Below are 12,657 nucleotides of genomic sequence, written 5' to 3' on the forward strand. Positions count from 1 at the left end.
TTCCGCACTACAAACAATTTGGCCTTTCTGCTTTTTGTACTGGGGCTGGTGTATGTGTTTGTGGACAACTCTTTCTCATGTGTCCAAACACCCCACATTTGTAACACTGTCCTCCTGGGGGATTGCTCTTCTTCTGCACTGTTGCAAGAACTTTGTGTTCTCGTTCTGTTGATGAAGTATTTTTTCCAGCATCTTTTCCAATGCCTTGTCTTCAGATTGTCTCTCTGACTGGCCCTTTATCTGTTCTTCCCACTCCTCTCTTAATTCATTCTTCACAATCGATGCGACATGCTGAGGTGTCCCCACCTTGCTGCATGCCTCCACCATCTCTGCCAAGGATCGCCGTCCTGGCATGGCACTAATGACCCATTGACAATCTGGGTTGGCATTGCCGAAAGCTAAGCTCTCCAAGAGAGGCCTCTTTGCTTCTTCAATCATCACCTGTTGATTCACGGCTTGCGTGAGTCAATTGATGAACGACATGAATGGTTCTGCGGGACCTTGCCTGATGCAAGAGAACGGAACATCCGGAGCTCCTGTTGGCGTAATCTGCATGATTGCCATTCGCGCTGCTTCTTTGATGTCATTTAACACTCTTCGTGGAAGCCGCACTGCTTGTTCCCCTGGGTTGTCATCCGGAGGATCCCCTGCCAACTGTGCTTCTGTGAGATTCACGTTTGGCCCACCTTGATATCTATTTTGCAACTCTGAAAGATACTTTCTCCATCTTTTTTCACAGACGAGACTCTGTGTGTCAGTGAGAATCATTGCCACAATGCTTTGAATATCATATGGCGTAAGGTAATACGTGGTGAATGTCCCTCTTAAAAGTTGTTTGAAATATTGTGAATCCAGCCCAAAAGTCTGAGCCACCTTCCCTAAGTCTTTTGAGTGTTTCATGACCCATCCTTTCCCATCCTGGATTCTGTCCCTGGGCATCATATGTCACCGGCACCGTCAAATCTCCTGAACCCGGAAATAAATGCTTGTCTTTTGCCAATGCTTCTCTGATGCGCTTCCAATCCATCTTCTTCACCGGCTGTTGAAATTCCTCCTCTGGAAACTCCATTGGTATCTGCATGAACAATGGGGTTGTGGAGGTCATAGGTGATTCGTTGTACCTCATTCTTTGCTTTGAGGTTTTTGGCCTCGCTCCTAAATCTGAAAAGAAAACTTGAGGATCCTGTTGATATATCTTTTTTGCTGTATCAAAAGAATGCAAGAAGCTTTTTGCTGCTTCCGCTGCTGACAGCATCCACGCCAGAATACCTTCCGATGCTGTAATCCGTATAATGTCTTCTCCTTGTTGCTGTGCTTCATCTGAATTTTCCTCGTCCTCGCGAAATCCCGAAGTTGAAGGATAACCCTTCTATTTGTTGCGTTGTCATTGTTTTCTTAGATGTACTCTTCTATTTATATGTTGTTGGAAAAAATCGCTGCATTGTTGCAGACTTGCCACGAGACGGCGCTGTGGCTCCACTAAACAGATCCAGCATGTCGTGCACTTCTGTCATCCCCCCACGAGGTGGCGCTGTCACCGGACTGGGTAGCTTGGATGACAGCATGAACTCGACAGCCCCTCGCTCGGCCGACTGCCATGCCTGTGATCTTGTTTGAGACTGAGTCTGCATGGCTTTTAATTCAGCTGACAATGGAGCTTGAATACGCGAATGTCCCCCTTGGAGGGAAGAGGCTTGGACCCCAAGGGTTTGGACTGAAGGCAGCGGGACTGGAGAGAGGGTGGAGCCCCGGGATGTGGAACCCCGAGCACAGCACCTCCTCGCCCGAGACGTCACAGGGGACCAGGCCTGCCTCCGCCCGCGCTCTGCTTTCTGCGCATGTGTGCTTTCGGAGCCGCCCCCCGTCTCTCCCGAGCTGACGTCACTCTCTCCCTCCCGTTCCGCCTCTGAAATCCCTTCCCTTTGATCTGTCCCTGACTCTCTCTCCTACTCCTCTGACGCTGTATCCACTCCTCCCACCGGTGCACGTAGCCCGCCCCCCGCCGGCACCCCGGCATGCTCAGCGATACGAGCCGATCTCCGCGTCCCAACTTCTGGATCTGACGTCACAACTGCGCGCCTCCTGCGTCTCCCTACGGTGGCCGTTTGGGGCTGTGCAGCCTCTCCCAACTTGCTGCCCGTGTCTGATGCTCCCCCATCGGTTTGAGACCCCTCCCCAGAGGTTTCGTCAGCCTTGCCCCTCACGTGCGTCTTTGCCACCGTGCCGGCTGAAGCAGCTGGCGCTCCCGGTGTTGCGCTTACAAAAGCCACACCAGAACCTGTGTCTCCCATCACCTCCTCACTCACACCCCCCCCATCAGCCTCGCCGCCGTGCTCGCCATGAGAAAGCACTTCCCCCAGCCCCTTTTCTCCCGCTTGGACCCCTCCTTCCGACCCCACCGCTTCTGATTCGGAGCCTGAAGTCCCTGTACTCTCCAGGGTTTCAGGGCGTTTTAGGGATCTCTTGGGCTTTCTGGGTGGTGGAATCGGAGGCAATGACATTATTCCCTGCTCCCGTTCCTCGAGAGCTTTTTCCCCCTGGCTATTTGGAGCCAGAGCCAAGCCCTGCCTAGAGCCTTGCTCTCTTCCCCCTGCTCCTGAGGGACCCGCAGCAGCTTGTTGCCTTTCCAGTCATTTTGACTGCACTGAAATGCCTTCTAACATAATTCTTCCAGAGACAGCAATTTTAAGGGTGTCTCGTCTTTTTCGTGGCTAGGAGATAGAGGTGCCTATTAATTTCTTGCCAAAATCCTACTTCAAATAACAGACGCGTCTCTGAAAATGGGTAATTGAGTCTCACCCCCAATAAAAGCTCTTTCAGCTCCTTCTTTGGAATCCTGACTGTGTATGTTTCTGCCACGCCTTGTAAGGCGGACAAAATTCCCAGCTGTTCTAGGGAGAGTGTGCCCCCCATGTTCTTAGTTTTGACCTTCTCAGCGAATCTCTGTCGTCAGAGCAGTACGAAGGCTCCCGATCTCCGTCCAGCAGGTCACAGAAGATGGATCCAGAGGCGCCGTTCTACTTCCGATTCAGGCTGCTCTGCTACGAACCTTCTTCAGCAGAAGCTGAGAGGTGTAATTCTCAGTGACTGCTGTTTTCTTCAGACTGTCTCAGCCGTTTTTTTTTGTTTTTTGGCTTCTCTCCCAAGGAGTTATCAGTACTCTCCTGGGAATTCGTCCAAGTCAGGAGCTGCCCTCTTGGCTCTTCAGGGCTGATACCCCCCCTTTGGTGGGAGTAGCCCACGCAGCAGACGCCAGTGGTCCCGTTCCTTGGCTGTTCGAATGGCCTAGAAAGGCTCGGGATGGCCTTGGGGCAGCCCGTGCTCCAAAGGACAAAAGGAGTCTTCAGGTTTTTCGGTCTTCAGTGTTGTTTATTAATTCCTATCTACAATATTTTCTCCCAGCCCAACAGAGGTCCGCACAGCAAGCTAGCCATGAGCACACTGACCTCCCTCGGGGCGGCCGGTTATTTTTATACCAAAAACTACGTGTAAGATATTTACCTTTTCTCCCCAATACCTTTCACCCTTATTGACAAGTGCACATTCAGTAAGAACCAATCTCAAGGTGCCACCACCACCACCACCTGTCATGGTTTGGGCCTGGCACAGAGCCAGTGCCCCCATGAGAATACCCTCTCCCTGGTGTCTGCTTTGAGATGTGACCAGGAATAAGCAAAAGAGGCTCCAGCTTAAACATAAAGAAAACTTTATTACCTAAACTACAAGAAAATAGGAAAAAAACTATAAGGAAAAAAAAATTGAAAACCTTTCAAAAAAACACTTTCCTCCTCCCCACCACCAAAATTTCCCAATCCGATACATTCCCCCAAATCAGTCTGGCACCACCCTTTAGGATATTCAAACTTCAGTCCATGAAGAGGAGAGGAGTCCTTCTTGCACCATAGGCTTCCCCTGGAAACACGTTGAAACCTCGTGTGCTTCCATGTCACTCGGCACCACCCAGAAAGTCCTTTTGCCGTTTGTGACATCTTCCCTCCATGCCCAGTGCTCTCACCACTGTGCATGGACCAGAGCTGCTTTCAGGGTTGTCTTTTAAGGATGCCTTGTCTCACTCCAAAAAGGCACAGTCTCTGCTTTGGGACATCTGTCCCCCCCATTTTTTTCCAACCCCCTGGGGCCGAGGGGTCCCCACAATGAACCCTCCTGGTTCTGAGGCACTGCCTCCCCCTAAGTGCAGTCTCTGTGTCACAGGAATAAAACTGAGTCTATGGCTACACAAGAAAGTCCAGCCAAAAGGCCACTCCAATCATCAAATTCAGACACCGGCTCTTCTCTCTCTCTCTCTCCTGGGGGGAGAATGGCTGCCCCATGGCTGTCTCTTGGGGTTCCTCCACCCTTCCATCCTCAAGGGCCTCCTCACCCCCCATCTCTGTCCAGGCCCAGGCCTACCACATGGCTGCCCCTCCCCCGCCCAGCAGCAGCGGCTGCACACGGGAGGGAGATCTGACCTCTTCACCTCAAAGTCCCAAGAGAGCCTCCCAGGCCTGAAGCTCTGCTTTTAACCCCTGTGTATTCTCGGGGGCGTGTCCAAACCCCACTGGCCACATCCGGTGCCAGTATCAAAATCCGAGCACCCATTGGTTTGACCACAGCATCCCAGAATTCCCACTTCTTCCTGGTCAAACCACCACACCACTGAAGATGGAGGACAAGAAGAACAAGAAGAAGGACAGGACACGCCCTAATTCCTCCATCTTGTCCCTTAGAACCCCCCTGTACCGAGATTCTAAAATCTGTGTTTTCACTCTATAATTAAACTATCTCTTCACCATTTATCCCCGTGTGATCCTCCCATCCTCATACAGGTGTTGTTTCCCATGCAGGATCAAAGTCTAACCACCAAACACTTCTGGCAACGTTCCAGGACCTCCGAGTCCCCCAAGGGTTGTCTCTGTGACTCTGCACATCAGGACTGCTGTGCTGAGTTCCCACATGTGCAAGGATAACCCCTAGATGAAAGGTGCCAGGAGAGACAGGTCTGGCTGTCTTGGCCTAAGGGTGGCCACCTCTCATCTTCTTCCAGAAGACTCGCACTTCACGCTTTTCTTTCCTGAAGGAAAAAACCATCCATCTTGACCATGTGCCCATGGCCAAAATTGGTATTCCACCTCCAAAAGTCCATACATCCAAGAACTGCTCCCAAGTGAAAGCTGCCAGGACAGCCAGGTCTGTCCTCTTGGAGAGGTCTTGGCCTCTTGGGGGCTGCATCTCACCTGCTTTCCAAACACTAGGCTCAGTGCTTTCCTTCCAATGGAAAATACCTGTCCTTCTTCTCAAGGTGTCTATGGTCAGAATTGAGATTTCTCCTCCCAAATGCCATATATCCAAGAATTCCTCCAAGACAAAAGTTGCCAGGACAATCAGATCTGGCTGGGTTGGCCTCCCAGGAGCCACCTCTCTCCTCATCTGCCTTTTAAACACTTGGGCTTGCTGCTTTCCTTCCTTTGGAGAAGAACCGTCCTTCTTATCTACACAAAAATGGCCAAAATTGGGGCTCCACCTCCCAAAATTCTCTATATCCAAGGCTTGCTTTCAGACAAAAGCTACCAGGATAGAAAGTCTGGCTAGCCTAGGCCTCTGATGGCCGCCTTTTATCTGCCTTTCAAACACAAGTGTTCCGTGCTTTCCTTCCTATGGAGAAGAACCGTCCTTCTCCTCTGGGTGTCCATGTCTGAAATTGGGATTCCACCTCTAAAGTTCTCTATATCTAAGGGGTGCTCCCAGACAAAATCTGCCAGTACCATCAAGTCTGGCTGGCCTTGGCCTCTGGTGGCTGCCCCTGCCACACTGAAGCCGTGTTCTTTCCTTCCCATGGAGATCACTGGGACACTGTGGGGCCTCATGGAACCAAGGGGATCATTGTGGCACCACTGGAGCCCATGGAACCACGGGGCCATGGTGACACAGTGGGGCCTGATGGAACCCAGAGACCATTATGACTCTGTGGGGCCTGATGGAACCATGGAGACCATTGTGACCCTTCAGGGCCTCCTGTCACCAAGGGGGCATTGGGACACCTCAGGGTCTCATGGAAGCAAAGGAACATTGGGACACTGTGGGACCCCATGGAACCGAGGGAACATGGAACAGCTCTGGCTGGCTTGGCCTCCCAGGGGCCACCTGACAGGTCTGGCTGATGTGGGGATGTCATGGGCGGCCTCTCATCAGCTGGGAGTACTGGGGCTCTGTGCTTTCCTTGCTATGGAAAAGAATCGTCTGACTTTTCAGATACCCATTGCCAAAATAGGTACTTTTGCAAAAAATTTTCCTCTATGCAAGGGTATGTCTCAGTAAAAACTGCTTACTCTGGCTGGCCTTGGCCTCTGGTGGTCACCTCTTATCTGCCCCTGAAACACTGGGGCTCTCTTCTTTCATTTGTATGGAAAAGAACTGGCATTCTTGTCCAGGGACCATGGCCAAAATTAGAATTTGGCCTCCCAAGTTCTGTATATCCAAGGATTGCTCCTAGACAAAAAAAACAGGACAAACAGATCAGGCTGGCTCTGTCCTCTGGTGATTTTCTTAGACTATGAGCTGAATGTTTTTATTTGGAAACACCTTGGAGAGGGCAGAGAGATCATTTAATAAGGGATTTTGAGGTCTTGGGCGTATGACCACTACATATGGACAAAGGAGCTCTGTGCTCTGTGCTGTTGTGGTGGTTTTGCATTATGGAAGTGATGTCCTAAGAGAAGCTGCAAGCAGCTTCCTCTGTGTCTTGCAAAAAAATCAATCAGTAATTAGCTTTGAGAACTGATCATCTGTTCAACCACTAAGGAAACTTTGCACACCTCTGTGAAGACACATGTTAAAGATGAGAAAGCCTGGGAGGGTCTCTTTCCCTTCTGGCTGGCAAAGAGGTTAACAAGGCTAACCCAGCCCCCATCTCAGCCAGGCCAGGCTGGGCGGCTCCTGCCGTGGAGCCGGGCCACTTCTCAGGGACCCCGCCAGGCGCTATCGGCTGCCAGGCAGGGCAGGGGAGGCTGTGGGGCCGAGGCCGGGCCAGGCCATGGCTGCAGTTGTGACCATCTGGGCACTGCTGAGCCCTGCCCCGCTGCCAGCCCGAGCCCAGCCAGGATCCACCGGGCCCCAGGAGCAGCCCTGGGCCGGGCCGGCTTGGCCAAGATTGTGCCACTGTTGGGGTTCAGCCGCAAGCCCTGGGCAGGGGGAGGAGATGCCATCAGCCCCCGGCCAAGCTGCTGCTGTGTTCTGGCCTGGCTGCTGAGATCCTGGCCCTGTCCCAGCAAATGCTGAAGTAGCTGTGATCCCATGAGAAGTTTGAACAAGGAAAGAGAGTAGAGTGATGAGACCCTGTGCCCTCAGGGACAGAGGAAGATCTCTGTTCCCAGAGATGAAGATGATTTCAGAAATAATGAAGAGAACCTTGCTCTTAAACAGTTCATCTTTAAACAAACACCCCATAAGTTGACATGGCCCATAAACACAGCTGGGGGAAAAGATGTGAAAAAATGGGAGGGTCTTCACAATTGCAGATTTTCTGGATGGCTGGTATTCATGGAAATTGAGAGCCATGAGAGAACAGTTTTCTTATGGAGAAGTCTCCATAGCATGAAAGAGAGACTCCTCTCCCTAAAGGAAATGAAGAAAACTATTCTAGATGTGGTAAACTGACTGGAAATTTTAGGTTTTGTCTCCTTATATTGTCAATAAGAAAGAAAAGGTTGTAGGGAGAGGAGAAGTGTTCTCAAAGTTTTCTGATTCTGATTCCTATTGTTCTTTTAATTGCTGGTATTAACATTGCTTTACCCCCTTTAAATACTCTTTCTTTTAGTTACTATTATGAATTTTTCTTCATACCCTTTAAAAGATTTGAGCCTACTTTGCTTCCTCCGAATCCTTTCTCACAGCAGATACTGAGTAAGTATATTCTAGTGAATGCACCGGTAATTAGCCTACACTGAACCCACCACACCAATTAAAACATTTGCAAAGAAATCTCAAAAAAAATACTACAAAAAACTTCCTGATGAACTGCTCCAGACAAGAGGGAAATCAAGGCAGAGCCATGGTTTGTCAGGACTTGCTTGATCCTAATGGGTCCTGTAGTGCATTTGGAGCTGAGCCCTGGAACCTCAGGGCCTGAGAAGAGATTGCACAAACCTTTCCAGGAGTCAAAGTCAGGAGCAAACTCCAAAGTGTCTCAAGGCATGAATGGGTCCCACTGAGGTCCATTCCCTACACAGGCTCCACATGGACTTATAGGAGGAGAGAATTATAGGCCAGGATGGCACAAAAACCTCTTGGACACTCAGTGTGGAAAGGAAAATCCAAAGTACCTTAAAAACCTTGAGTATCTCAAAGCATTAATGAGCTCCACTGAGTGTCAGTACACAGCTCTCAAGGGACTCGTTAAAGCAGATAATTGGGGCCATGATTGTACAAAGTTCTGACAGAGTCTGTATCAAAATGGAAATAGCAAGTACCTTAAAATAACTGAAGTACCCTGAAGCATAAATGGCCCACTAAGTGTCATAACAGATAAAGGCTCTCAAGGGACACATGAAAGGAGATATTGGAGGCTGGAACTGTACCATTTTTTTCACAGAGTCTGTATCAAAAGGGAAACACCAAGTAGTTTAAAAAACTGAAGTACCCTAAAGTATTAATGAGCCCGAGTGAGTGTTGTTACTGACAAAGCCTCTCCAGGGACTAATTACAGCAGATAATTGGAGGCCATGATTGCACAAACCTCTCAGAGACTCCAAGGCAAAAGCCAAACCCAAAGTCCTCTGAAAAACCTGCAGTCCCTGCAGGGAGCATTAAGGAGCCCCAAGGGCCATTCCTGAGCAAGGCTCCCCAGGGACTCCTGCCAGCAGATCCTTGAGGCCACTGGAATGTGGGCTAGGGGGGGATGCTGAGGGCAGGACAAGGGGCTGACAGTGCCCAGCCTGGCTGGGGCTGTGCCAGGAGGCCCCCAGGGCCTCAGGACAAGGTGTCTCCTCCCAGCCCTTGGTGGCACAGATCCTGCTGCTGTGCCCTAGGGCACCAAGACTTGGCTTCTCTTTGTCCCCTCCTGTCATCACTGCCTCCAGTTCTCTGCTCTGCCTGGGGCCTGGGGACACTTTCTCAGTTGTGTCCCTCAGTGGGACCCATTAAAAGTCCAAGAAACTTTGGAGTTGGATTCTGACTTGGAGTTCTGGAGAGGTTTCTTCAGCTCCCTCTCAGGAACTGATGTTCAGGACCTGAGCACAAAGCCCCAGAGGCTCATTAAAGTCCTTGTGCTGTGTCTGTGCTGCTGAGCTGGGCTGGGCTCCTGGCACAGAGGCAGCTCCTGGTAAGCAAGAAGAGCTTCAAAAGCACATTTCTCTTGATGAGCAGCTCTTCTGCCAGCCCAGCAGGGCTGGGGCACTGCCTGCAGCCACCCTGGGTACAGCACAGAGGCACAGAGAGCTTCAATCAGTCAGGGCTGGGAAGGTGCTGAGAAGTGCCTGGGGCAGAATCTCTGCCAGCCCTTGGCACAGGAACCTCTGGCTGCAGGACAATGCAGCTGCAGCTCCTGCAGTGATCTCCTAAAGCTGGAACATCCCAATGCCTACAGACCCTGTGAGTACATTCTCTGATTGTCTCTTGTGCAGAGCAGCCAGGGGTGCCCAGGGCTGTCCTGCAGAGCAGGGTCCTGCAGCCCAGGGCGCTGTGCTGGGGCAGGGACTCTGCTGCCTGCCAGAGACAGCTGTCAGCCAGCCCTGGCAGCTGCTCCCAGTGCTGGGGAACAAGGTCTGGGTGGGAGGAGACAGCTGGTAAGGCTTGGAAGTGTTCTCTTTGTGCGGTGATGATGCTGCGTTTTCCAGGACTGCTCCCATCCCGGCATTTAACTGCAGAACATTTCCAAGTAGATTATACAGTGAGCATAGCAAGGCAGGGGCAGCAGGAAAGGGGAAGTCCTGCTTTTTTAATCTATTATTTTGGGTTACCTGAATGGGAAATTGACCATAGATATTCATTTTAGTTCAGCTTGAGGCAAATTAAAAAAAAACATTATCTCTGGTCTAAACAAATCAGGCAGTGACAGAAATCAGCACAGGGCCCCTCACAGGCAGAATCAATGCTGCTTTTCCAGCCCCCTCAGAGTTGCTCTGACGTTGCCATCAGAGCTTGCAGAGCCAGAGCTGCCCCTGGGCGGTGCCTGAGCTGGGAGGGGTCTGCAGGGCAGAGCTGAGCCCCCAGGACTGGGCTGGGCTCTGGCAGCACTGGCAGGGCCCAGCCCTAGGCACAGGGAAGCAGCTACTGGCAGGGACAGCTCCAGGCAGCAGAGCCCTGGGCAGGCAGGGGAGGGAAAGTGCCTCCAGGCTGTGCTGGGATATTTAAAGTCCTCTCCAAACCCAACTATTCCATGATTAGTTTTTTCACACATCCCCATGTCAAGGCAGCGCAAATGTCCAACAGCAGCTCCATCAGCCACTTCCTCCTGCTGGCATTGGCAGACACGCGGCAGCTGCAGCTCCTGCACTTCTGCCTCTTGCTGGGCATCTCCCTGGCTGCCCTCCTGGGCAACGGCCTCATCATCAGCACCATAGCCTGCAGCCACCACCTGCACACGCCCATGTTCTTCTTCCTGCTCAACCTGGCCCTCAGCGACCTGGGCTTCATCTGCACCACTGTCCCCAAAGCCATGCACAATTCCCTCTGGGACACCAGGAACATCTCCTACACTGGATGTGCTACCCAAGTATTTCTGCTTATCTTCTTCATGGGAGCAGAACTTTCTCTCCTGACCATCATGTGCTATGACCGCTACGTGTCCATCTGCAAACCCTTGCACTATGGGACCCTCCTGGGCAGGCGAGCTTGTGCCCACATGGCAGCAGCTGCCTGGGCCAGTGGTCTTCTCTATTCAGTGCTGCACACAGCCAATACATTTTCCCTGCCCCTGTGCCATGGCAATGAACTGGGCCAGTTCTTCTGTGAAATCCCACAGATCCTCAAGCTCTCCTGCTCCACATCCCACCTCAGGGAACTGGGGCTTCTCGGTGTTAGTGCCTTTTTGGTGTTTGGTTGTTCTGTGTTCATTGTTTTTTCCTATGTGCAGATCTTCAGGGCAGTGCTGAGGATCCCCTCTGAGCAGGGACAGCACAAAGCCTTTTCCACCTGCCTCCCTCACCTGGCTGTCGTCTCCCTCTTTGTAAGCACCGCATTGTTCGCCTACCTGAAGCCCCCCTCCATCTCCTCCCCATCCCTGGATCTGGCCCTGTCAGTTCTGTACTCGGTGGTGCCTCCAGCCCTGAACCCACTCATTTACAGCTTGAGGAACCAGGAGCTCAAGGCTGCAGTGAGAAGACTGATGATTGGATGGTATCAGAAAGATTAAACTACTGGCCAGTTAAATTCAATCATTTGTAATAAAAGTAACCTTTGACACATCTCATTGGTTTCGTTTTGAAACTTCTTTTAATTTCCTTTACTTTTTTCATGTTATCCGCAAAGAAATGTCATTGTTTGTGCCATTTTTCATTTTGTTTCTCTCCATCTTCTGTTTGGCCACAGATTGTGTCAATGAGTGGCTGCAATCTTGGTGGCTTTAAAGGAACTAAAGGATGTCTCAGCAAAGTTCTCTGCAGAGATGCCCTTTTGTTGCCTTCTCTGGAGCTGCAGCAGCAATGTCTGTGTGCAGAGCTAGGGCAGATCAGGGCTGGCACAGCAGCTGTGCCCAGCAGCAGCAGCACTTGATGTTGCCAGTGCTGCTGCCATGGCCCTGCCCCACTGCCCTGGTGGCCCTGGTGTTGCTGCAGGGCCTGAGTGCTCTCGGGGCCGGGCACAGCCCTGGGGGTGGCAGTGCCGGGGCTGCAGCAGGGACAGGCCATGGGCACTGCTGGGGCAGCGCTGACGCCTCAGCCCAGGGCCTGGGGGCTCCAGGCTCCTTGCCCAGGCTCTCTCAAGAACACACTCAGGCCAATGCTCAGGACAGAAAACCCCCATGAGCAGCCCCAGGCTGGCTGTGGGGAGGCTGGGGGCAAACAGCATGGCTGGGGCTCTGCAAGGGCCCTGGGGCAGACGGGAAGGAGCAGCAGAGCAGGGGCTGATCCATCCCCAGTGTGCTGCACAGCCCAGGGCAGCGTCCCAGAGCGTCCTCATGGAGCTGCCAACAACATCCCCCCTCTGCAGCCCTGGCCTCTCCCCCAGCTCACACAGGTGCCCCATCCTTGCAGGCACAGACACAGCAGCACTGGCTCAGCAGCCCCTGTTTGCATTGCACAGAGCAGGGGGAGCACCCCCATGCTGTTGCTGTGGGGACATGAACCTGAGGGAGCGCAAATGCCATCAGCCCCTGTGGCCAGCAAGGCCTGGGGGACACCAGGGAAACCACCCAGCTTTGTCCTGGCCTCTGCAGTCAGCCAGAAAATTTGTTCCCATCAGCTGGGAATTTCCTGTCCCACTGCAGATGCTGTTGTTCAGAGCCAGGGCTGCGTGGCAGCCAGCCCCAAACTGCCCTGAGCATTTCCTTGGCTTTTTCCTTTGCTTTCTTTCCCGATACTGATATCTTCCCATTGCCATCCCCTTCTCCTCCCCTGAAAACACCCCATCTCTGTTTGTCCTTTCCTCTCTGGCCCCACTCCCCATTGCAGTTCCTGACCTGGCACCATGGGAACGTCCCTTGGGCAGCAGGATCATCCTACAAGT

General features: G+C 52.0%; 1 protein-coding gene and 1 pseudogene across 1 annotated transcript; one reads left to right on the plus strand and one right to left on the minus strand.

Moving 5' to 3' along the window:
* LOC141726541 (serine/threonine-protein kinase pim-1-like) overlaps positions 1-2,017 on the minus strand; it is a 38,325-nt pseudogene extending 36,308 nt beyond the window's left edge.
* Positions 2,018-10,414: 8,397 nt separating this feature from the next.
* On the plus strand, positions 10,415-11,347 carry LOC141726542 (olfactory receptor 14A16-like). The gene has a single exon (XM_074531467.1). The coding sequence runs from the start codon at positions 10,415-10,417 to the stop codon at positions 11,345-11,347; it is 933 nt and encodes a 310-aa protein (XP_074387568.1).
* The last annotated feature ends 1,310 nt before the right edge of the window (positions 11,348-12,657 follow it).

Source organism: Zonotrichia albicollis, chromosome 36, assembly GCF_047830755.1.
Source record: "Zonotrichia albicollis isolate bZonAlb1 chromosome 36, bZonAlb1.hap1, whole genome shotgun sequence".
NCBI classification, from domain to species: Eukaryota; Metazoa; Chordata; class Aves; order Passeriformes; family Passerellidae; genus Zonotrichia; species Zonotrichia albicollis.

Coding starts and splice junctions, on each gene's coding strand:
- LOC141726542 (XM_074531467.1), top strand. CDS start 10,415: ATGTCCAACAGCAGCTCCATCAGCCACTTCCTCCTGCTGGCATTGGCA.